The following is a 26,550-nucleotide window of genomic DNA, read 5'->3' on the forward strand; positions in this document are numbered from 1 at the left end:
TTTATGTGAGTTAAGGGGCAAATTATTGGATACTGTAGTTGAGACAGATGGCTGATACAGTGATAACTAGTATGTGGGGTTCCCCCCCCCCAAAAAAATTCTAATTAATTTTTTTTCCTTTTCCTTTTCTGGTTCCTTTTGCCTTTTGGGAAGGAGTTCCTCGACATCACCGGGGTGAGATCTGGAAGTTTTTAGCAGAACAATACCAGCTTAAGCCTCAGTTTGCAAATAAACAGCAACCAAAGGATACACCTTACAAAGAACTCCTAAAGCAGCTAACCTCTCAGCAGCATGCAATACTTATTGACCTAGGTAAGTCTACAAAAAATAACAATAACCCTGACTTTGTGTTCTGCGGAGAAGGTACACTTTTAAAGTCATGATTTTATTTATAAGCTATTGTTCTGTTGCAGTCTATATGCATTGAGGAACTCCCTAGGTTGGAGACAATGCCTGGTGCTCAAAAGTATTGCATGGGGTGTTCAACATCATGTTTCTTTTTAAAGGTCAGATTAAAAAGTGGAATGTGGGTCTAGGTCTCATGACTGCAGAGGAGCAACTTGAAAACATAAACAGATATATGATACCTGCATCACAGGGGGTTGGACTAGAATACCCTTGGTGTCCGTTCCAGCACTACAATTCTATGATTCTAAAGATTCAGAAACTCAAAAGGGTTTGAGTGGCATTGGAAGTAAGTCTGCTGCATATAGTTTCCCTCCAACAAATCTACTAGTCCCCAAAGAAGCACTTATAAAAGCATGTAAGGCAACCCATGATTTGCCTGGGGGTTGTGTTCCAGGTCATCCCATGTGACAGTGGAGTGCACACAAGCCTGCCCCCTTTTCCAGCCACTTCCGTGTCACCACGGTGTGCACAGTCACACATCAATTGAACTCACATAAATCGGTTGCTTCCTGTCTAACATAACTTAAAATCTCTTAAGTAAGTTCTAAAATAACTTCCTTATGCATCTGTTTGTTCCAATGCTGTGTGAATGATGACAAAACTCAGAGGAATAGTTCCTGACCACTCAAGCAGTAAGACACAGTGTAAAAAGTCTAGACCTGCACACATACAAAAAAAACCCCACAACCCTGCACATTTTACTCCATACTGTATAAACTAATACAGATAAAATGTCAGTGTAATGAAACAACTTCTGAATATAATGATAAAATGCACTGCATCCTCTGCACTTCCTGTGCCTCCTACACTTCACGTTAGTGGGGACTTTTCCTCCATTCCCCACAGAATATAAATGGCAACAGCCCAAGATTAGCAAGGCACAGAAACACATTGCTATGAGTTTCCAGTGTCTCACTACAAAAATGAAAATGTCCCCAACACATTTTGAGTGTAGTCTCTTTGTTTAGGAAAAATGGGTTTAAAAACAAAATATGCACAATACTAAAAATGTATGGATCTTTCATTATCCAACACCACATCAAATTGTATCCGAGTGTTAGAGCATTTCAAGTTAAGACATGTTGAGCTGTCTGTAAGCAGTGATTAAAAGGGTTTTTTTTTAAAGAAAGAAAGAAGGTATTAATATTATAGCTATATATTTAAATTAGATTATATAGATATTGGCTGGTTTATATTCAAGGGTAGTTTAACAGCTTTTTAGAATAAAAAACATAATTAGTATTTGCTAATATTTGAAGCTAAATGCTTAGATCCCTTCATTTGAATGTAGTATTGGATTGTGCCTGCTTTCCACTGAAGCTGTATCTTTTAGCTGAGTCACACATACTTTTGCTTGTTTCTTAAGCCTCTTTCTGTGAAAACAAAGCCTATGGTTGAAATGTTTTGGGAACATTTTCTCCTTGCGTTGCATGGTACTTGAAGAGTGGCTTAGGAGCCTGTGCAAATTGCCTTTCACCACAGTTAATTCAGCCAGCTTCCATGTGAGTTTTAAGATCAGACACAGCAGATTGCTGCCTTAATCCATATCCTTCCAAGGAAAGGTGTATTCCAGAAATGCCTGTCATCAGTTGTCATGTAATAAGAAAGAAAGGGGGAAATATTAAGTACTCTTCTTGTTCATTCTTATTATTATGTCTTTTTCCATTTTGGATATCTTTTCCCTTTCCTAGTTAGCTCATGCTTTCAAAGTGACTCTGTTGAGCAAGACTTTCTGCCAAACAGGAGACATTGAATAGAACTGTTCAGCGTGTGTTGGAACAACTCCTACTTTGGGCAGGGAGGTAGCTGCTGCAATACAAGCTACTCTTCCATTTGGGAAGCAAAGCACGCTACAACTGCAGAAACACTCAGTTTCCTGCCAGCCTGGGCAGTGAGCAGCCAGACCCAGAAATCAAACAGTCTCTTCCTAGTATACAGTGTGCAGAGCACTAATCGGTTTGCAGGAAGACTTAGCTTCGGGCTTTGTCTTTGTTTTTGAAATAAGAGAGCCCTGATAGCATCTGGCAAGGCAACACACCTCCCATAGATGCAATGTTCCGGAAATTAAAGGGTGGGGTGAGATTTAACAAGTGCGAAGCTACAAAAGACTGCTTTAGCTGCACTTGAAAGGATGTGGGGGATGCAGGAATAAATCTACCTCCAGTGTATTTTAATTTGGAAGAAAAGAAAAACTGGTTGTTTCTCTTGCTTGCTTTCAGAGTGGCAAACATTTTCTTCCCAGTCCTCATGGGACATCTACATGGATCCCCTAATCTGATTTGTGATCCCAATTTGTAAATCTGGATCAGATCCGTTTCAGGCCCATTCTGACCAGGAGCCAGATCACAATCTGGCAATTGCAAATCTTCTAGGTGGTTCCTACAGAGGGGATCAGTCCTGAAAAGGACTCAAGTGGTTTTTCATGATAGCCAACTTTAAAGTTTAACATATTTTCAGATTAAGTGGACATAATGTTTTTGTTTTTTCACATGAAATATGAAAACATGGGGATCAGCCCTTCAAAATTTGACTAGCTCCAATGGTTTTCATGTCACCTTTAAATTAAAAGACATTGGTAAGACTCTGAGTGTGCCATGGTGCCAATTCTCATGCTCCTTGTGTTTATCATGTTCCTGCCATCAATATTTCAAAAACATTCAAGGTATTTTATTTAATTAGGTGTGAGGTAATGGGCATGAATAGGGACCCAGGTGGCTCTGTGGGTTAAACCACAGAGTCTAGGGCTTGCTGATCAGAAGGTCGGCAGTTCGAATCCCTGCTACGGGGTGAGCTCCCGTTGCTCGGTCCCAGCTCCTGCCAACCTAGCAGTTCGAAAGCACATCAAAGTGCAAGTAGATAAATAGGGACCGCTCTGGCGGGAAGGTAAACGGCGTTTCCGTGCGCTGCTCTGGTTCGCCAGAAGCAGCTTTGTCATGCTGGCCACATGACCCGGAAGCTGTCTGCGGACAAACGCCGGCTCCCTCGGCCAATAATGCGAGATGAGCGCCGCAACCCCAGAGTCGGACACGACTGGACCTGATGGTCAGGGGGCCCTTTACCTTTTTAATGGGCATGAGCAGTCAGCATTAGGCAGACACTGGCAGGCTTGCAGTGAGGGGAATAATACAGGTACAGGAGTCTTTTAAGGGGCAGATTGCCAGCAATGAGAAACACACAACATATTCATAGGAGTCACAGACGAGACCCTGTCATATAGAGTGCAAAGTCTATGTTGGATTTAAATCATTCAACCTATAGCAGGCTTCCTCAAGCTCAGCCCTCCAGATGTTTTTGGCCTACAACTCCCATGATCCCTAGCTAGCAGGACCAGTGGTCAGGGATGCTGGGAATTGTAGTCTCAAAACATCTGGAGGGCCGAGGTTGGGGAAGCCTGATCTATAGTATCAAAGCAATTAGACTTTATAGTTTATTAGACAAGCAGCCTAACAAAATTGTTTGCTTCACACGAAAACATGGCATGTTTGCTTTATTAATATTTGTGTTGCTAACCCCAATTTTTGATTTTTACAGGCCGCACCTTTCCGACGCATCCATATTTCTCAGCCCAGCTTGGAGCTGGGCAGCTGTCACTTTACAATATCTTGAAGGCCTATTCCCTCTTGGATCCAGAAGTTGGCTATTGCCAGGGCCTTAGCTTTGTAGCCGGTGTGCTGTTGCTTCATATGAGTGAAGAAGAGGCTTTCAAGATGCTCAAGTTCCTTATGTTCGACATGGGCCTGAGGAAGCAGTATCGACCTGACATGACAATTTTACAGGTTAGAGCTCCAGATTGCATTTATTTTGCTTTTTTAAAAAAAAAACGCAACAACATAAGAATTATATATTGCGTTTCCACCCAATGTTCATAAAAAGAAATCACAAATGGGAACATTGTCAGCTGTGTATCTGCTGAAGTCAGGGCACAATTTTGGAGTGTGTTAGTAGGTCAATAGGCTGCCAGTGGCTGTTGTGCAAATAGATTTATGAGGTTTTCCTCAGAGAAAACAAAAGTATCCTTTAATAAGATTGTGAAGATCACCAAATCACAGTATTTTTAGCTGGCATAAAAGGGGGAAGAGGGATAGTTTTCATTTTCAAATACAATGTAGAAGGCCAATACAAAATGGCTTCAGTTTTCTTTTTCTTTTTCTCAGGTGTGTGAATGCTAATTTATGGATATGAAAATTTTAGTTTGCTTCCTGGAAAGTATACTTAGGATCACAATTTCAGCTGAATGCAGCAGGACTTCAGGACTTATTCATATAAATGCATTCGGACCATCACAAAGAGGTCCAAGGGAAAAGTCCTTTAAACATTTTGTCTAGTTTAACAACCTTTATTTTTATTTGCCTCTGCAGATCCAGATGTATCAACTTTCTCGACTTCTTCATGATTACCACAGAGATCTCTACAATCATTTTGAAGCACATGAAATTGGACCTAGTCTGTATGCTGCCCCCTGGTTTCTTACCATGTTTGCCTCTCAATTTCCCCTGGGGTTTGTGGCTAGAGTGTTTGGTAAGTCACAATAAATGTTAAGGATACCTAGGATCCATTAAATATATTATTTGTTTGAAATTCGGGGAGTTTTTTCCTATCAGTATGAGCCAATCAGCTAATAGGACATGAGTGGTTTTATTAAGATTGTATAGACAAGAATGTGGAGACAGAGAGAGCATAGCAAATGCAGATGCTTTCGTTCCACCATGTCAAATGCTTTAGCTTTCTTTGTAAATGTAGTAGGTCTTTCATGACAGTAACCACACTTTCTGGAAAATAGGCAATTGGTTAAAATGGGACAAAATCTTTTTTAAATGTGTCATATTCTATGCGCAGTCCCACAAAAGCATTGTGATTTTTTCTTAGGCTGTTAGTAATTTGGGACAGTATTCTGATTTGACTAAACAACATCTATTAACCTAAGTTCCATGGTTGACAAAAAAATTGATGGAGGCCCTAATCTCTGCCTAAACCTATTGATTACATCATACCTTAGTATGGAATCAAGTTGACATTCCAAATATAACATGCTGAAATTATAATCCAACATTCCTCTTCACAGTCATGTATAATAAAAAAATATGATCTTTGGCATTACTTATCAATGTCTTGCTCGAATGCACATAAACTAAAACATATGGTATCTGTATATATCCCACCCTATATGTTTCCAAATGTAGGGTGGTGGTTTTTAATTATTGTGCATTTTTTCTTTTTCATTACCCTTCTTGCAGAGGAACACAGACAACTTGTTAAAAAAAACAAATACACTTGAAAGGAACTGTACATATGTAATGTAATATAGACAAGTAAAAGCACTTTGTGGAACAAAGAATGGCACTAGTTAGGGAGGAGATACGTATTACAAAAAAGCAAAACTTTGATTGCTACATTGGAAGCAATGATTTGCAACAATTCTTGGAAAGTTGCTCACAAAACTTTGTACAGTATAAGGAGAGCATTCTCTTTTAAATAATGAATTCCAGCTGTGGATAGCCATGTTACTTACTCTGCTGCACCAAAGACAGCAAATAATTATTTTTATGATACTTTAGATGAAGAAGAAGGAAAAGAAAAGGAGAATTGCACACATTAGTCCCTTTTCTTTTACAAAAAGATTCGAATCAAGGCCTTCCTGGTTAGCAGCTCACTTTTGCAGCTGTTATGCTACAGTAGGTCTTTGGGGAACCCAAATTCCAGATAAGGAAGTTCTAAGTTAAAAAATTGGCTGTGTGGACTAGAGGGCTGCATCGTGTGTTAAACCCGCCTCTGTTTTTTCTCTCTGCCTCTGTGAACTTTCAACACCCCTGTGTAGATATGACGGTCCTATACAAAAAAAAATGTATTCTCTTATTTGCTCAGCAATAGAAAAACAATGTTAACTCTGTTTCCAGATTGTATTTTTTTAATCATGCTGACATTTGTTTGGATGTCTACATTACGTCGTTACTGGCTCACCACCCAGATCCAGCAAACCTTTGCCCTGGATATGTTCTTAAAACAATTGACCTTTTGCTTAAATGTTTGATGTGTTATACAGGGATCGACAAATTATGTGCAACCCTGGTGGCCAACCAAGAAATTTGTTGTCACATGGATATACTCCAGGGGGGCAGGGTCTTGATGTATATTTGAGATACAGCACAAGGCCAGGGACAAGCAGAAGCTTCTCTGATTTTCTTCTTCAGCATGAAACTGTAAGGGGCGGCAGAAACCAGTGGGCTTTTTCTGCCAGGCATCTAGAGCTCCAGCCACATGGCAGGCAACCCTCCATGCCTGCACCATCCTTCTTAGTGGGTGAGGGGCAGCAGAGGTGTGTGGGCTTTCTGCACCTGCCTCTACTGTCCTTCCTCTGCTCAGAGCCAGGGAGGGTTGATGGAAGCATGCAGGGTTTCTCTGCTTCTCTCATGTGGTCAGAGCACCACCCCACTGCCAGGTACAGAGACCAGGCATTGCCGAAGTATGTTTCGGCTAAAACAAGTAACAGGTTCCATATTTGCATTGGGGAGTGGTGGAGAATCAGCTCTCCCCTTCTTCACTTCTAGCATTATGAAGAGGTCTTGGGCCTGTCTCCCTTGCCTGAGCCTGACTCACCCCTCTCTGTGGTAAGATCTTTGAGGAAGATTATAAAATGCTGCTGTTTTATACAGGAGCAAGACAATTGGTATGTCTGCCACACTAACATAGCATAGGTCACCTTGAACTGATCTCTTATCTCCCCCACCCCCAGCTTCTTGCATAATCACTGCTCTTGGCTTAAATCGAAAATTAGTTTTGCTTGGTTATGCTTTCGGCATTATCTGCCCTAATTCTAGCATGTATTTTAGTTTTAGTTTTTCCTTCAGTGAGCTCTCTTAAATTTGGGTGCCTTGCTGGAAATTTATTTTTTCTGACTTTATTTAAGTGAAAGGCATATAAGCACCAAAAATTTATTATACATGGCAAATGATTGTAAGGTTAGACTGGAACTAAGAGCTGTCAGTAGAATGCACATATGGTGTAAGTGGAAGCAATGTAAGATATATGTCAGACAGAAAACTGTCCATTTCTTCTATTGTTTCATTCAAATATGTCTTTTGCTGCAGGATACATAGAACTGCTACATGAGCCTATTGTATTCATTTTATAACCAATGCATTATTTTATCAGTATGTCACATATTGTTAGAAATCTTTAAATCAGAGAACTGGAATATAGCTGCCATTACCAGAACAATTATTGATACACAGGGGTACTTGAGCATTTGGTGGATTCCAAGCTGCTTAAAATTTTCATTATAATTTCTTATTTGCCTTCTCCCCCCACCCACTCTTTTCCCCTCAGACATGCTGTTTCTCCAAGGATCAGAAGTTATATTTAAAGTGGCTTTAAGTTTGCTGGGAAGCCATAAGCCCTTAATTCTGCAACATGAAAACTTGGAAACTATAGTTGATTTCGTTAAATGTATTCTCCCAAATCTGGGTTTGGTACAGATGGAAAAAACCATAAACCAGGTATGAAGCCAGGTATACCATGAAGATGTAAATTACAAAATTGCTAGTAATTTATTGATGCCCCAGTCAAGAAATGTATTTGTACTCAACCAACCCACCCACCCACAACAGAATTGGCTTATGCACTTTGAGAATGTAGATGTTCCTTGTGGAGAGCTAAAAAATATTTGTAGAGACTAGCCAGAATTGTTTGGGGGTAATAATATAGCTATATTTCCTCCTGTGTTTTAATAGTGAGCATGGACAGTTTACTTGAACAATGGAAATGCTTTGGATGTTTTGCAATAGTAAAATATGTCCTGTGCACAAGAATCAAGGTTGAGTTTCCTCTCCACATAATATAATGCAGTATTTCCTGAAAGCAAGAAATTAAGCAATGCTCTGGAAAATGGAAGCAAGGGAGAGAAAGTAATTAATGGCAAATAATATTTACTTGAGACTCCTACCCATTCTACCAATTCTCATCATTTCCCTGACATTTCATCTTCTAAACTCCACAGTCTGCCCATCCCTCCCTTCACCTCCCACCAGGTCCTACTTTGCAGCCTGCCCAATTCCATCAAACCCTTTGATGCTTCACTTCCTCGCCACTCAGATTCCAAGGCCTCAGTATCCCTGCATGTCTGGCATTCCAGTTTTTGCCCCTCTCACCGTTCTTTCCTGTAAGGCTGTAGCAAGGCTTCATTTCTTAATGACTCCTCCTTTCATTGTATTCCACCATTCTACAATCTAAGTGCATTGCATTTGGTGAACTAGATGTTGTAGGTGCATAGTTCAGCCCTCTAATCTATGCAACTCATAGCAAGATAGATGCTCTCTGTAATCTAGCCACTTGGAAGAGCACTGTTGTCTGTGGTTTTACTATGTTTTGCATACCGTTGGTTATCTCTCTGGTGTGAATTAATATTCTAAATGCTCTTTATTTGGGCGAGCCCTTTTTGACTTTCAAAAACCAATAGGATCTTAGCCACTGGATGCCTTGACTTCCTTTGTAATCTTGAAATGCCTCTGTTAACTTTTGGAGCTAACTTATTTGTTAGACAGTTGGGTGTTTTTTGTTTTCAATGTTCCCTTCATTTTTGCAAGACTTTATCTCAGTAGGCTCATAACATTTTTGAGCAAGTGTAATGAATGAATGAATAGCATGATCCTCTTAGCTATGAAACTAGATGTGAAACAACCTGACATGTCCTGAGGGCATTATCTCATGACAAAAATGCTTCTATATGGTACTAAAGTGGTTGATACTACTTTTAGTTGGTCACCCTGTTACTGGAGAGAGAGAAAAGAGAAAGGTTCAGAGGCAGCAAAAATGAAACTGATAGACAATAAATTTTGCTTGAGAAGAAAATTTGGATTATCTGACGCCCCAATTTCTTATAGACAGTGAGCCAAACAGGATCTTATACAGAATATGCATGCAACAGATTTTCTGGTTGTTGTTATCTTTCTTTTTTTAATCAAGGCACTCTTCCATTTTACGTATGTACTAGGTATTTGAGATGGATATTGCCAAACAGCTGCAAGCTTATGAAGTTGAATATCATGTGCTTCAAGATGAATTGATAGATTCTTCTCTCAACGACAATCAAAGGATGGATAAATTGGAAAAAGCCAACACCAATTTACGTAAACAAAACTTTGACCTCCTTGAGGAGCTGCAGGTACTGATTGCACATTATACAATATACATTAAATATAGCTCAGTGGCTAATAACTTGGCTCATTTTTTTACAGCTGTATGCATCAGTAATCAGTGAGTTTTTATATTTCAGAAACATTTGCACATCTAGTTTCCGTAACCCCTTTTGATGATTATTAGAAAATCAGATGGCGATGGGATTTGATTACCATTAAAAAAATAATAGTCCTGAAATGCCTAGTGGATTTGTCATATCTCCCTCACTGGGATATCTTGTACAGGAGCATAACTACATCGTGCTTTTAAATACTAGGTATCTGTACCATGGGGATACAGGCAATTGCTAAGCAGAAAAAAGATGAGATGAAGGAAGTAAATTTATGAGCCGCTTAGCCAACACAGCAACTGTTATGCACTATGACATCAACAGAAATTGCTTAAATAGTGCAACTGTTGCTCTCCAAGGTCTACACAAACACAAACTGTTTCCCATTTGGTTTTTTTGGTTTGGTTTTGAGCATAGTTTTTTTTTCCCCATTGGGATCAAAATTGGGAACTAAAAAGATGGAAAGAATACAAATCATCCAGGTTCATGCTTCCCAGGTCAAAGCTTGCTAAAGCTGAAGAGGCGAAAAGCCAATTTCACAGTCTTTGGCAGGCTTTTTTTGTTTTTTTGTTATTTGTTTGGTCTGAATCATGATTCATGTTTCCTTACCTCAGCATCAGTGAGGCTCATGCTAGATAGATGTAGCTTTGGATTAACAATGCTATTCTTAATTAAAATGCCTGGGTTAATAAATTTACACATGAATTAGTCAATTCATGGCGCAGATTTATTGGCTTTCCGTTTTTCTACTCAGTATTACGTTGTAGGCTTAAGTCATTCTGGAGCTTAAGTAAACAAGTTTTGGAAGGAATGTGGAGAATATATCATACACAAAATTTAATTCATTATTAAGTAGCAACGTGGTCATTCCCCCCCCAGTGGTGACTGTGGAGAAGTTGAGTCGTTACATTGTTGGCAGGAATCTTCCCTGCACCAAACATTGATGTCCACAACTGTCCCACATTCTTTTTTATCTAGATGGAGTCCAATTCTACTCTATCCTTAAACACTAAAAAAGCCATGAAGGAAACAAGCTTCATCAGCATTGCCCCAGTATAGGCTCAATTTCATTTTATGTAGAAAGATGAAACTCCAAAACTGGCTATGTATGCCAGTAATTTGGATTGCTGTACTGTATTTATTGTTCTGCACATGTGAATTTCAGCTGGTTTCACATAAGAGGAATAGAAAGGTGTGCTGAGGGAGCAGTCTGCATGTTCTTACTTGTTTTCCTCACAAGCAATCTGTCTATGTTTCTTGTTTGTCCCTTAAGATGGCAAATGGAAAGATCCAAAACCTAGAGGCCATGGTTGATGCTTTGCTCAACAATGAAAGCAAGCTGAGGCAGACAATTCTCACTCTAGAACTGGAGAGGAAAGCACTGCTGGAAACGGTAAACAAGGTGCACATACATTCGGCAAACCCCAGTGGAAAGCCTCTGCTTACCAGGCAAGAACATATGGATTCTGCTAACTGACAGCTGCAGACATAATGGAGGAAGCAAGTTCAACACAGATAAGAAGGGGAAAAACATTTCCTGAAGTCACTATCTTTCAAGGTGTCCTTTGTATTGTTCATGCCTTAACTTTGAGCGAAACAAAGACTTTGCACAAAAGAGATGCATGTTACTAATGGAGGAAAGTCTTGCTTGTTCATATCTACAATTCTTTTGAATTAAGCATATACGCAATGCAGCAAGCAGAAGGACCTTTATGCTGCCTTGTTCCTTTTGCTTTTGACTGACATTTCCACTCCACTGTAAAGATTTGCTGTCCCAAACTCTGCAGCAAGTGCTTCTCTACCCAAGGGCTTCATGTTGCTTACAAACTAAGCATTTTTAAAACTCTACTTTTAACACTGTGTGCTGCAAAGGTGCTGGAGGATTACAGCACTAGGAATTCCTGGAGCGATTCCTTCTCCCTATTCGAGGGGCTACATTATTCATCTGCAATTGGACTTAGTAAGTTTATGGCACTTCCCCCTCTGCCTGAAGTTAGAGTGGATTCCATTTATTCACATTGTGTTTTTAAATCCCTTTTGCTGCCTTAAGACATCAATTTAGTGAACCCAGTAAGTTTCACCATATGCATTTTGAGATTGTAATCTGTTGTTACAAATCTGATATCTTTTAATTATGGGTGTGTGTGTGTGTTTTTTTTATTTTTAACATCCAACATTATAGCATGGTTTAATGCTCTGATGAAGTAGATGAATTTCAGGATACTACTTTTTTCTTCTCTAAGATGTCTGAAGCTTTCATGTAATTATGATGGATCATGCCTTAAAGTGTTGTTTTATTTATTTTTGAATTATTGTATACTATAAGCCTTTGGTTGCCAAATGGAAAGCTAATGACTGTCAGTTTTAATTTTAGTAGTTAATTTTAATAGTTAATAGGACCCTCAACCCACTCTGATGAAATTTTGCTCTTCAAAACATGACCTTCTAAAATTGTGGTGGTACTTCCAAGGGTTGGTTCTATGAAAGACACACTTAACAGTGCAATCCTACACATGCCTACTCGGAAATAAACTCCACTGGGTTCAATGGGATTTACTCCCAGGACAGCAGTGTTATACAGAGCAGCTGGCTTATTTGAAGTAGGAGTACAGACTCTCAATAAAAAGATATCCTTTTTTCTTCATATAAACAAAACCATTTTTAAGACCATTAAAAGCACTTCAAATTACAGCTATCATTGTTCATCAGGAAGCAGTTCAATATATATTACAGAAAGTTCAATTGATAACACAATTTTGTTTCTTTCCAAATAAATTTGTTGGCTTGAAATGTATGGGCATTTACTTTAACTAGTAATGTTACAATTGATAAACAAATTATGCATTAAGAAGTTTTCTTCTTCCTGCCAGCAGTGGTTTACAATAATTATTATATTGCACAGTGAATTTCCTGTCTAGATATAAGTTGAAATCCAGAAACATTAAGATCAATTGACTTCAATAGGATGTGTACCTCACATCAAACTTAAACCTATTTAATAGTCATTCCCTCTGGCAAGAAACCCTTGGACAGCATTCTGTGAGGGGTGCTAGAGAGACTTTTCAACACCCTTACCATGCTAAATTTACAGGATTCTTTAAGAAACCATGATGGTTTAACTGGCATATACCGGTAATTACTCTATGTTATATAGATAAGCCCGAAGTATTGTTTATGTTGCATGAAAAGGGTAACACATTCCTTCGTTTCTCACACCTCTCAAATTCACTGCATAGTTTTGCATCCTTAAACAAAAACAAACTCTTCTTGATTATGTTGTGAGTCAGCACTTTTTCCATTCACATTTCTACTTTTAAAATGACGGTTTCTTTGTGGGTTCTTCAGAACTTTTATTATTTTTACTCTTAGGAGTGCCCAGCAATGATGTATTTGGTCAAGGCAATAACTGATATATAAGCTTTTTAACACTAAAACAAAAGAGCAATAAAAAGACTAACTAACCCAGCCAATTTTATATTGTGATGTTCAAAAATATAGAGTATCAAGTCTCCTGCAGTAGTCCTATGGGATTATTAAATACAAATATGAAGAGCCAGTTGGCAGAGAAGGCTACAAGCCCATGGCACCTCTTCCTGAGACTGTCCAGAAAGCACATTGGTGAGCCTCCACAGAGATTGCCACCAACAGGATGACTTCTTCTCAACCAGTCGGTATGGCCTCCTCAGCTTGCTGAGGGACAATCACTGCTGTGAGCACTCAACAGCCTCTTCCCTTGTGTGTGTTCGTGTGTGAGTGTCCAGCCCTTATAAGGATTTTCAGTCCAGCCATTTTTACTTTCCAGATCTGATGGGAGTTCACTGGTTTGCGCTGAAGCAATTAGGGACATCATAAGCAAGAGAAATATTGTTAATTAAGCTGCTAAATTGTACTTCAAATTCAAGGTGGGAATTGCCAAAGTTTCTCATGAGGATGGCTGTCTGTTAATTTGCCTAGCATTATTTCAATACATCCGAGAAAGAGAATCTGAACCCAGGTCCCTTTTCCCCCACACAGCAATGGTCATTTTGCAATTATTTTTGCCACAGAGACTACTAGGACTAAATGATGTTTATGTGCACTCTGGCTTCTCTCATGGTGTCCTGTTGCGCCAGAAGCAGTTTCGCCATGCTGTCTGTGGACAAACACTGGCTCCCTCAGCCTGAAGCGAGATGAGTGCCGCACCCCATAGTCGCCTTTGACTGGACTTTGACTGTCCAGGGGTCCTTTACCTTTTTTACCTTACTAGGACTAAACTGGTGTTTTCCACAGCAACAGTCCAAAGTTTGAATGACAAACACACTTTTTTTTTAATGGGCATGCCTGCATTGGAGAGCCATGAGCCACCAGATGTGTGTATGTGGAAATTTAACAATGTGCACCTCTCATTCATACTTCAGTGCTTAGGGAGATTTAAATGTACCTGCAGCAAACATGGTTGCTCTATAATGTGTGTCGGTGACCGCTTTGGAAAGCAATAGCTTTCACTTTCAGCACACAGGTCAGTATTCCCCCTTCAGAAATATCTCCAAATCTGCTTAATTCCCATCTGATCTCATAATACAGCAGCTGTATTACGATTTTCCCTTGCTTGTACAGAATTGTATAGACTATGTTAATAAGTTCTTCTGTATATGTAAAATCCCTCCCTTTGACACCCTGAAATTTAAGGATGCAGATTGTTGTTTAAAACAATCTGGCCATATTCAGGGATTTCAACCAAAGAATGAATAGGAATATTGCTATGTGAATGAAAGGCTTCTAACTTGGTGGTTCAGCATGTGCATGCTGGGCATGTTATCAGCATGACAGGAAATTGATGGCCTTCTTCTCTCCAGTTGAGGAACAAGCAACCTCAGAGAGCTGGAAACCAGCCAACCCTTGTGGTTTTATGAAGACAATAGGATTGCGGGGAGGGGCAATGCACCATGGAGTAGAATTTAATGAAGCATATGCTTGCTTTATATATCAGTAGATGACAAAATAGTGGATGCCTAGGAATGGATGGACAGGGTCAGGAACATCAACCACAGCCCCTGACGAGGACTGTTGAGTTGGCAGGAGATGGTTCCCTTTAAAGAAAGTTGCAAGAGTGAGAATAGGTAGGAGAGATTATGGGGAGAGTGTTTGGGGTAGAACTTCCCAGGAGAAGTAGTGAAAAGGTTTCAATGCAGGTGTGAAGAATGGGCTTCAGGTGGGGGCTTAGCTGAGCAACAGTATGGTAATGGGACATTAGGCTTTCAGTTGTAAATTGCCCTGAGCATTCAAATTAATAAGTGGATACTACTAGCAGGACTGCTTTCACAATCTGCAGCTCTAAGGCAAGTCACTCTTGAGTGGCCACCTTAAACCAAGAAGGGATGGGGCATGCAAAAAGATAATTCTCTTGTGCTGGCTCTGGCTGTGCAAAGTGAGAGTGGCAGAGCAGCTGGTGTGGGGTGCCTTCTTCAAGCACCATAAATAGATAGAATATAGAAAGCAAGCGAAAGTTGACAGTAAGTTAAATTGTGACCCAGTGTGGTGTAGTGGTTAAGAGCGGTAGACTCATAATCTGGTGAACTGGGTTCGATTCCCCGCTCCTCCACTTGCAGCTACTGGGAGACCTTGGGCTAGTCACACTTCTCTGAAGTCTCTTAGCCTTACTCACCTCACAGAGTGTTTGTTGTGGGGGAGGAAGGGAAAGGAGATTGCTAGCCGCTTTGAGACTCCTTCAGGTAGTGATAAAGCGGGATATCAAATCCAAACTCTTCTTCTTCAGACACTGACTCTGCAAGGAACATTTGATGCTCATGGTATCTTTTGCTTCATATTGCTTAACATAGGGAGAAGCAGCCAATGCACAGGCCTGCCAGGAAACCTGCCTTTTAACTAAACAATCTGAAGTACCAGGAATCCAGTACCTCAAAGCAGGCTTTTTCAGTCTAACCCCAAAGCTAGCCAAGGAATATTTCATAACTATGATGACTGTACAAGCTCCTGCTTATGCCACTGGATTTAAAATGGTTTATTGTGCCGATAAACTGGGCCAACTGGTTATTATGCTGAAGACAAGAATGAATTTGGACTGTAATTACACTGTGCTGGGATTTTAGCAAAAAAAAAGCTATGCAAGTTTTGGAATTTGAATTTCCTTGTGTTTCTAAAGGGGGAAAAAATCACATGAATGGTGACAGGCCTCATAATGTATCTGGAAATCATAAATGATGCATTAGAGCCAATTTGTACATGGAATACACCTAGGACTATTCAGGGTGATTGAATGTTCTTAACATAAAACAAGCTCTGCATAGAAAACCAGCACATTAGAAAGTGAGGCTACATTTCCGGAGACAGGGTGAAGCATTTAATCATGTAATTATCTGTCAGTATTCAAAATTGATGGGGGCTATACCACATTATTGTGAGCATGTAAATCGGCTTGTACTCGAAGCTGTTCTGCTTGTATAATTGTGCGGTGTGGGTGAGGAGAGAGAGAGAGTGTCTATTAAAACAATATACAGTGTGCACACCACTTACACATGGGTTCAGTTCTAGGGGTCTGCGTGCAAAGGCAAAATCATGCAAAATCAGAAATGCTACCTTCACAGCACTGTCAGAGCCTTCCTTCCCTCTTCCCCAAGCCTGGTAAGCAAGGAAAACTGACTGGGCATGTAGATGGTGGGAATAAATAAATGGAAAGTGGTGGATTTCCTTGGCTCTCCACTTTATTTATTTATCCCCACCCAACCCATACAAGGTTGCAGTCGCAAACCATCATCTATGACAGACAAAATGTGAATGCTTTTGAAGGTTTGGCAGCAACACTCAAACCACTTCAGCCCATGTTACTATAAAATGCATGGGGAAGTGTTGTAGCTCACTGTGAGAGCATCTGCTTTGCATGCAGAAGGTTCAATCCCCAGCATCTCCAGCTAGGGCTGAGAGAGAACCTCAGCTGATGCCATGAAGAACCGCTGCCCAACAGTGTACGTAGACAAATAACTGAGCTAGATGGTCTGACTCAGTACAGTATAAGGCAACTTCTTGTGTGGAAGCTATTTTCGGGGGTTGGTAGCAAGATGCAAATTCCAAACCAGATACAAATACCAGTGCTGTTAATGATTTGAACTGCAACAAGCTGTATCTCTTGCTTTTCATTACTATTGCTTGCAGTTTCTTAGGCCAAGTAGTCACAGAGTGCTTCTAGCCGGGTCATTTCAATAAGGCAGTGCAGCCTCTTTACCGCAACACTGACTCACATCCCTCCCCCTCCCCCACCTTCCCACCACTTCAAAGTTTTTGAAATCCCGTTAGGTAAACTTGCAGCCAGAAAATCCTCCGTAGTTTCCAGACACAGCATGACTTGTCCTGTTTCCCCAGATTTATTTACATGAGCTATTGTAAGATGAATGAATTTCTCCTGTTACTCCCACCTGGAGACTATTTCCCATGCATTTCCAGCACAGAACCTTCTGTTTTAGCATATTATCCCTGGAGGGATTTTATCTCTGAAACACAGGAAGCTTTCTAATTGCGATGGTTGCCTAGGCTGCTTCACAGGTGCATTGTTTTCCATTCCTCTGAAGGGATAACTACTCTCTCTGGCTAAAAATGGGGGATTCCAATGATTTCCACCGACTTTGGCAATCTCTATTCTAGGGCAAAAGATGCCAGAACATGCTGACTGCTAGTATCTTCAGGCTAATTGCACTCTTTTCCATAGGTTAACTATTTTTGCTGAGTAGCATGTGTATGTATGTGCATTTATATATGCGGTATGAGTGGGTGTGTCTTTGTATATTCCGGGAATTTTCTGGTACAGGATGATGCAGGCAGTATATATTTTTATAACAGTCAACATAGCTTGTTGCGTCTCACTGAAGGTCTTTTAACATCTTTATTAGAGTCTCATCCATTGATGAAAGAGCCTTATACATTGTCAAACTGTTGGTTTAGCAAGGCAAGTGTAACCTGCTCTGACCACAGGACTTTGGCCAGAAACTACCCAATAATCTTTTAAATTGGCCCAAGTTGGCAGCCCACCAAGAGCACGATAAGTTTCTGCTCTGAAACTACAATTGGTTCAGAACTCAGCAGCTGGATTACTAGATTGCCAGGCACACATCTCTCTCATTTCCAGTCACCAGTTTTTACCTTTGTCCTATGCCAGGAAAGGGGAGCCCATAGCCTTCCAAATGTTGCTGGATTACAGATCCTATTATGCCTTTTGGCCATGCTTGCTGGAGATAACAACGGTTGTAATCCAACAACACCTGATGACCCAAGATTGGGCAAGAGTGAACTTGTGAGCATGTCCTCTGCCACTATTGTGGAACTCCTTATTCTCTTACCTTCACATCTACTAGCAGCAGCAGCCAATGATGTGGTGGGTACGGGAGGAGGAGGGTAGCAGAGCCAGTTCCTAGTTTGAGGGGATGCTTGACAAAGTGTCTTCTGGCAAGTTCTCCTTTGGGCATTCTGGGAAATAAAAATGGGTGCCTGCTGCTTGCAACTACCAGGCACGAGGTACCAGGACTCGCATTAGTACTGGGGGTACCAGATGCTGAGGCCAGGCCAAAGCATAATGATTTATAGACAAGAAATGAACAAAATTAGGTGTCACAGAGGCAGGGCCGTCTTAAGCACATCCAGCGCCGTGGTGCAAAGGTCCCTCTGGCACCCGTCCCTTTCCCAAAATTTAGCCTGCTGCCGACGCTCTTGCTGCTGCCCAGCGGCCGTGAGGAGCTGGGTTGACCAGCGAGTCGCTCACAAGAGGCACACGACACAGACACCACTGAGAGGGAGGCGGGAGGAGCACAAGAAGCTGCCACGGCGACTCTGGTGACCCCCCCCCAGCCATTGTTGCCTTTCTTCAGCCAATCAGGGTCAGCCCACGTGTTTGTACACAGAGCCGAAAAGAGACTCCCGCCTTGCCCCAGCACCGCCGAGGGGGGAGGAGGTGGCGGCAGAGCCATAGGGCTTAGTGGCTCATTGTGCCCCGCCAATGCTGGGGTGCCCCTGAGAGGCCGGCGCCCTGGTGCAACAAGCCACTTGCCCCTATGGGAAGGACGCCTCTACACAGAGGAGCGTGCAAAGCAGCCCAGAATTTCGGTGTTTAGATCTGCTGTGAGAGCAAGCTCACACAGGTCCAGTTTTGTCATACAGGTGTTTTCACAATGGGCATTTGTGGTGAACTGATCGCGACTGATTCATGCAACCAGTTTGTCATGCAAACAAGCTTTTTCTGAAGTGGAGTGTACCAGAACTGAAAACAGAAGATCTGGTTGAAAGAGTTTTGTGGGTCAAAGGCGTGCGCAGAGCGGCATTCGCTTCACACTGAAGCTAAGAAAACAGATTTTCCCCTTCTCCCCCTCTCCCCCTGCCCCAAAGTTCAGAGCTTAACCAAAGTGAAAAGAAATTCGCTGTCAGCCTTTGAAAGAAGTAGGAAGTTTGCAAAATGGGAGTTTAAGAAACAGCTTACTACAAATGCAACTACACCAACACATTTAGCTGGTGGGTCGTCTTTGCAATGTCCAAAAAGGCCCATGCATGCCAAGTTCACCAGAGGTGCCATTTTAGCTCTCATTAATGGGGTCCTCCTTGCAAACTTAGAGATATAGCTGCTTTTTAATGTGTGTCAGGTAATTGTGGTGAACTTTGCAATGGAATGCAGATCTATTTGGCCTTCTGCTATTTCTGTGTTATTCTCTCTCCTGTTCAGTTTTAACCTGTTAAATTAGGTTACTTTATTGTTCTGTTACAATGTTAGATTTTTAAAAAATGATGTACTTACTTACTGACTATATGATTTGTAATTATTATGGAGTGTGTGTGGTTTTATAATCGTTAATGTTTACTGCTGTTCATTTAATCTGTGGTGAGCCACTTTGGGCACAATCTTTTGGGAAAGTGCCATAGAAATTAGAAGAGGAACAAGGAACAAGATTCTCAGCAAGGTTTGAAGCCCTGCTCTGGGACATATTGAAGTATGTTTGTAATTTTTTTAAGCAGTGTATTTTAAGAGTATTTGTTGCAGGGTTTTTTTTAATTACTCTCCCTCATAATTATATTTGCTTATTTAAATAACCGTAAGCAGCTCTGCAATGTTTCTACTCGCAGAGCAACTGAAAAGAAATATTTTAAACCAGTAAAATATTGTATAACAACAAATAAAAACATATTAAAACAGCAAAGGTGGTGTAAAAGTATCTGCTGCAAGAATATTTATTTACAAAATATTTACTAGGGATCCATAAATAATCCTGACATTTGACTAAGAAAACATTAAGTTTTTGTAAGTACTGTACAGTCATACCTCGGTTTAAGTACACTTTGGTTTGAGTACTTTCAGTTTAAGTACTCCGCGGACACGTCTGGAATGAATTAATCCACTTTCCATTACTTTCAATGGGAAAGTTCGCTTCAGGTTAAGTACGCTTCAGTTTAAGTACTCCGCGGACCGTCTGGAACAGATTAATCCACTTTCCATTGCTTTCAATGGGAAAGTTCGCTTCAGGTTAAGTACGGACTTCCGGAACCATTTGTGTACTTAAACCGAGGTACCACTGTACCTGATTTGGGAACTTGCAAAAGACAATAGCCACTCAATGAGCTGGTTTGGGCATAACACTAAGCCAAGCAATGACTTCTTAGCATAAGTGTGACTATTCCCAAAGAAGATATCACAGCAGTTGAACTCCCCCTCCCCCCCGCTACTGCTGCACTGCCGTAAGCTGAACTATGTTTGGCTTGGCATGTCATCCAAACCCAAGCTCATGGTTAGTTTCTGCCAGATAAACCATGTGCTATAAACACCCAAGAACAAATCTTAGCCACAGCTCATGGTTTGTTTGAAGTGAGACAAACCATGAAGTTCAGGTTGCATAACGCTACGCTAAACCATATCTTCGCTTATGGCAGTGTAGCAAGAGCAGTGCTGGAGGAGGAGACAAGGCAGCTGTGATGCCTCATGTTTATGAATTAAGTAATAGGTTGGCTTAGTATTGCATGTGAATCAGCGGAGTGAGTAGAAAGAGTGAGTTGGCCAGAAATATAGTTGCTCCCAAGGAAAAGTCTGGTGCACAAGAGAGGAGGTGCTGTCCTGCCCTCTGTCAGCTTCCCTTATGTTCTACCAGCCAAATGCATGAGTGCATATTCAGAATTACCAGGAAAACTTGGTCAAAGCCTCATGAGAACCTGGTGAGCAGCCCAAGAAATTCCAAGAAATGACCAGTTTTGAGTGTAAGCAAATATTGCCACTTGATGGATATTGAAAGAAAACTCATTTCCCAATGGGTGCATATTCTGTAGCATTATCAAACTGGTGAGCTTAAAAATTCCTGGCTGTGACTGAATGCATATGAAACCCTGGTGAATGAATGGGACTATAACTCATCTGACAGGGTGCCAATATTGTCATGATTGCACAGGATGACTGTAGGAACTGCCCCCCCCCAATGGTCCAAGGTAATTGGCTTTTCAACCAATGGAGACAAGACTTGCGTAAGGCCAAGACCTACAATCTTTTTTCTTCATTAATTACATCTCTCAACAATTATAGACCATGAAAGCCATTCAGCTGATGCAAGCGTGTGTTTCGCTGTGTCTTTCTGTATCGAAGATGAAGATGTAGATTGTCCTTAATTGAAATGGAGAGCATCTCAGTAATCCCTGACCAAAGCCTCCTCAAAACATGTTTGAGAGGATTTGTGTACCTGTTTTGTAGGACGTACCACCTCAAGCTGCCCGATTTTAAAAGGCTCATCGTTTCAGGTGGCGACAACTCCCTTGGGCAGCCTGCCCAGTGGAGCCAAATTTGGAGTGAATTTTGAAATGTTGCATGTTACAATCCAGTGTCAACTGACATTTAGCAAGATATTTAGATTATAATTAGAAGGCTTGTGAAAGCTGGTTTACAAGAAAGGTGATCCCATAGGTTGATAGCTAGCCCAACAATTCCACAGGAACCTCTATAGATTTGTCTCTTCTGTTTGTAACCTCGCCTGCCCTATATCCACAAAGAGCTCAGAATAACATTTTTACCCTCAGAGATGCAATGTTTAGCAAATAATAGATTGGAAACTTTGTGGTTGATTAAGAAGGGGAAGAAATGGAGGCAGTGAGAGATTTTACTTTCTTGGGCTCCTTGATCACTGCAGATGGTGACAGCAGTCACGAAATTAAAAGACGCCTGCTTCTTGGGAGAAAAGCAATGACAAACCTAGACAGCATCTTAAAAAGCAGAGACAACACCTTGTGGACAAAGGTCCATATAGTTAAAGCTATGGTTTTCCCAGTAGTGATGTATGGAAGTGAGAGCTGGACCATAAAGAAGGCTGATCGCTGAAGAATTGATGCTTTTGAATTATGGTGCTGGAGGAGACTCTTGAGAGTCCCATGGACTGCAAGAAGATCAAACCGATCCATTCTGAAGGAAATCAGCCCTGAGTGCTCACTGGAAGGACAGACCCTGAAGCTGAGGCTCCAATACTTTGACCACCTCATGGGAAGAGAAGACTCCCTGGAAAAGACCCTGATGTTGGGAAAGATGGAGGACACTAGAAGAAGGGGACAACAGAGGACGAGATGGTTGAACAGTGTTCTCGAAGCTACGGACATGTGTTTGAGCAAACTGCGGGAGGCAGTGGAAGACAGGAGTGCCTGCTGTGCTCTGGTCCATGGGGTCACGAAGAGTCAGACACAACTAAACGACTAAACAACAACAACAAGAAGAAGGTGCCCTTCAGTTAATCATACAGGGTTTGGGGTGGGTTTGTTTTTTAATGTGAACTATTTCTGAACAAGTTTATCACAAAAACAGCTGGGGATTACACTGTTTTGTCACAGGTGAGATAGTGCCCCTCCTTACTGAAACCTGTATAACAAGGGAACAATTCTCGTTTAGTAATACAGGACTTGCTTTGCACACAGAAGGTCCTTGCACACTTGTGCACACACCCACCCAAATACACACAGCCTTTATCCCCACTTCAGGATATTTTAATATAAGCTGTAAGCTACTGAAACAGGCAAATTCCCATTCTCTCCCGTTCTATTTTTCTTTCATCACCGAGCTGAGACCCTCAATGTTATGTAGGTCCTGGAAGCTCAAAGGCTCATATTAGACCTGTTCGTTGGTTTGTTTTGAAATTTTATTTTCACTAATTTCATTTTATAAGTGCATGAAAGGAGTTTCCCCATGTAGAAACGACTAATTTTGGATGGACTCATACAAAATGATCGGCACTTCACCACTCATGTTTGACATTGGAGGGAATGACTGTATGTGAGTCCTTCGCAAAATTAGCCCCTGTGGCTAGATAACGTGTTGACTTTCCAGCAAGATGGATAGCTTTAGCTTCTAAGCCCAATCAGAAAAGTCTCACAGGAGCAACTACTGAAAATCCCACTCCAAACTGCATAATGTATTTTTTCCTTCATTGTACCACGTCCAAGTGGGCGGCGCTGTGGTCTAAACCACTGAGCCTCTTGGGCTTGCCAATCAGAAGGTCGGCGGTTTGAATCCCCATGACAGGGTAAGCTCCCGTTGCTCAGTCCCAGCTCCTGCCAACCTAGCAGTTCGAAAGCATGCTAAAAAGTGCAAGTATATAAATAGGTACAGCTCCGGTGGGAAGGTAAACGGCGTTTCCATGCGCTGCTCTGGTTTCGGTGTCCCGTTGCGCCAGAAGTGGCTTAGTCATGCTGGCCACATGACCCGGAAAAACTGTCTGCGGACAAACGCCAGCTCCCTCGGCCTGTAAAGCGAGATGAGCGGCGCAACCGCAGAGTTGTCTGCGACTGGACTTAACTGTCAGGGGTCCTTCACCTTTACCTTTTTACCACGTCCAATACTGTTACAATGATCTGGCCAATTTCTGAATAATCTCTCCCCAAGACCGATAATTTTCCATTCCTTGCTTATATGTACAACTTAAACTTGTTCCCATTGGGAGGGTTGACATTAATTTCTTTTTTTAAAAAAAATTATTGAACAAATTTAACAAAACACATTGTCAATCAATATAACCAAATACACCCCCCTTTTATACCCTCTCCTCCCTCCCTCTCCCACCCTCCAGAGACTTCCCTCAGCTCCCCACTCTGATTTGTTTACACATGTTATTTTCTGCATGTTATAAGGTTGTACATATCATTGCCTTATCTATCCTATGTTCTACTAATAAACTGTGGGTGTTTATTCAAAACCTGCCAAAGAGTCCAAGTCCTTTTGTTTTCTTTTTAAATAGTTTGTAAAAAGTTCCAATTCTTCCTTGAAGTCATGGTTGTCATTCTCTCGTAGTTTGTATGTTAACTTTGCCAGTTCCGCATAGCTCATCAGTTTTTCTTGCCATTGTTCTTTCGTTGGGACTTCCTCATTCTTCCATCCTTGTGCTAACAAGACTCTTGCTTCTGTTGTAGCACACATGAATAAGTTCTTTGTTTTCCCTGGCAGGTCTTGTCCTAAGATCCCTAACAAAAATACTTCTGGTTGTTTTTTGTTTTTTTTACAATTGTCCTTTTAAACAGTCTGTAAATTTTAAGTCTACTTTCCATAATTTTTCCCAATCCTCAAATTGTATATTATGTCCTATATCTTGCACCCATTTGATCATAACCGATTAAACCTCCTCCTCTTTGGTTTCCAATTCTAGCAGAATACTATATGCTTTCTTCAATAGCTTCCTGTCTTCTTCTATAACCTATAAAAGGGTTGACATTAATTTCAATGCAAAACAGGATCTAAAATGTAACTTTTCTAACTCAGATAAGAGAAAACGAGTTTTCATTTATCGGTGCTTAAATTAAAGCATGTCGTTTTTCAGGCTGATGAGGCAAAGACGTTCTTGTGTGTGAAAGGGGTGTGAAATATGCTGCTGTTTCACTGTGTTCCATGTTTGTAAGGCTGAATGTGTAGACACCCGAGGCTGTGTCATGCAATAGTGCCTGAAATTGTACTTACTGGAATACTGTATCTAAATCACACTAATGCAAACACAGATAGTACGCATTATGATCCTGGATCTAGAATATAAAAATCAGCAGGAGAAAACTGGAATAACCAGACAACCGAAATCTAATAATCACTTGCATTAAAATTGCAAAAGTGTGGTGTCCCCCCCCCCCATGCACCCAAATGCTAGGCCAAGAATCCTGTAATCTATAACACGTATGCAGTTTTGGAAAATATAAGCAAGGAAGGGGTACGTGTCCTTCTCTGGTGGGACTGCAACCTGGTTAAAGAATATCGGGGAAAGATAGTTTAAGGCAGGGGTCAGCAAACTTTTTCAACAGGGGGCCAGTCCACTGTCCCTCAGACCTTGTGAGGGGCCGGACTATTTGTGTGTGTGTGTGTGTGATGAACGAATTCCTATGCCCCACAAATCACCCAGAGATGCATTTTAAATAAAAGCACACATTCTGCTCGTGTAAAAACACCAGGCAGGCCCCGCAAATAACCCAGAGATGCATTTTAAATAAAACAACACATTCTATTCATGTAAAAACACACTGATTCCCGGACCATCTGCAGGCTGGATTTAGAACGTGATTGGGCCAGATCTGCCCCCCAGGCCTTAGTTTGCCTACCCATGGTTTAAGGCATTAAAGGTATCACAGACTTTAAGTGAAAACGAAGCCTTCTTCATACTTTTGGGGCATGTTAAAAGACTGGGTACGAATAGAATTTTGTAATAGCTACGCATTACTTTTCTAGCAAAAGCTTGGAGAAGAGTTTGTATGCCAACAACAATTGATCAATGGAAGTGGAAGCTGGATCATTGTGGTCACTGATGAAAACCACCAGCCACAAAATGTTTTAAAAGAAAGTAGAATCAATGCAGATTTTTCAAAAGGAATAGGATGGAATTTATTCATCAGGGTAACCAACACCGACTATATAAATTAGTAACTCAGAATATTATAAGCATTCTTGCTACTAAGAGAGAGTGTGTTTCTAGAAAGGAAAACTGTAAGTAATAATTTTAAAATGTTAAAAAAAACAGATCCAATATTATATCAGACTAGCGAGAGAATTAAACCTCAAAAAGAAGCAAATATCTGTCTTCCAGTTCATTTAATTTGCATAAACGTGATTTTGCTTATCATTGAGAAGGGACAAGGTGTAATGAAGCCCCACCCTGTGACCAGTAGCCTTTGTTCAGTTTTGGAAAGCATGCAAACAAGCAAGTCTGTTTATAGTAATAAAGACTAGAAACTTGCTTTTAGGCAAAAAAAACACCGAAGAAAGGACATTGATCTGATAATAAAATTTTGCTGTGCTTTGTGTGAAACGGCAGAGGAGACACAGCTTTGGTTCTGATGGTTAAGTAAGAACAACAGCAGCAACAATAAATTTAAAAAAGAGGACTAACAGTCATGGACTAGAGCAATTTGATCCATGCAACAGCAAACCTCTCCACCCATGTGGGGAATTGTAAGAGCAAACCTACCTTCCCACCAGGTGGCACTATTGTTCCAAACAATTAATGGGGAACCATTGTTCCTTTGCAGGATGCGAACTTTGAAAGGTGGTGGCTACGGCAGTGTCAGAAAAATTATTCAAGAATTATTTTTGATCTCTTTTTTATTATTCTTTCGGGGGCGTACAGGATGAGGCAATCCTTAAGATATCCCAGGCCTAGATATCCATTAACCCTCAACCTGGCTTGGTAGCAGACAGGAATCCAGTGCAGATTGTTTAATACCAGTGTCAGTGTGGTGTAGTGGTAAAAATGTTGGACTAGGATGTGAGAAACCAGGGTTCAAATCCCCACTAAGCTATCAAGCTCACTGAGCCAGTCACTGCCTCTTGGCATAGCCTACCTCATAGAGGGGTTAAAAGGAGGTAGAGAACCATGTATATTGAACTTCTTGGAGAAAAGCTGGGATATAAATGCAATAAATAGATTGGCAGCAGTCAACTCCCG

The 26,550-nt window shown here is 41.0% G+C and overlaps 1 protein-coding gene across 8 annotated transcripts in view; it reads left to right on the forward strand.

Annotated features, from left to right (window-relative positions):
* TBC1D1 (TBC1 domain family member 1) overlaps window positions 1-13,114 on the forward strand; it is a 76,320-nt gene extending 63,206 nt beyond the window's left edge. For all 8 annotated transcript variants that reach the window (XM_060278918.2, XM_060278923.2, XM_060278921.2 and 5 more), the window contains 6 exons: window positions 154-312; window positions 3,940-4,184; window positions 4,767-4,926; window positions 7,732-7,901; window positions 9,395-9,565; window positions 10,923-13,114. In XM_060278918.2, coding sequence (XP_060134901.2) covers window positions 154-312; window positions 3,940-4,184; window positions 4,767-4,926; window positions 7,732-7,901; window positions 9,395-9,565; window positions 10,923-11,126 — 1,109 coding nt within the window. In that variant the 3' untranslated portion in view covers window positions 11,127-13,114. The remainder of the gene's footprint in view (window positions 1-153; window positions 313-3,939; window positions 4,185-4,766; window positions 4,927-7,731; window positions 7,902-9,394; window positions 9,566-10,922) is intronic.
* Window positions 13,115-26,550: the final 13,436 nt, after the last annotated feature.

Source organism: Zootoca vivipara, chromosome Z1 (assembly GCF_965207765.1).
Source record: "Zootoca vivipara chromosome Z1, rZooViv2.hap1.1, whole genome shotgun sequence".
NCBI classification, from domain to species: domain Eukaryota; kingdom Metazoa; phylum Chordata; class Lepidosauria; order Squamata; family Lacertidae; genus Zootoca; species Zootoca vivipara.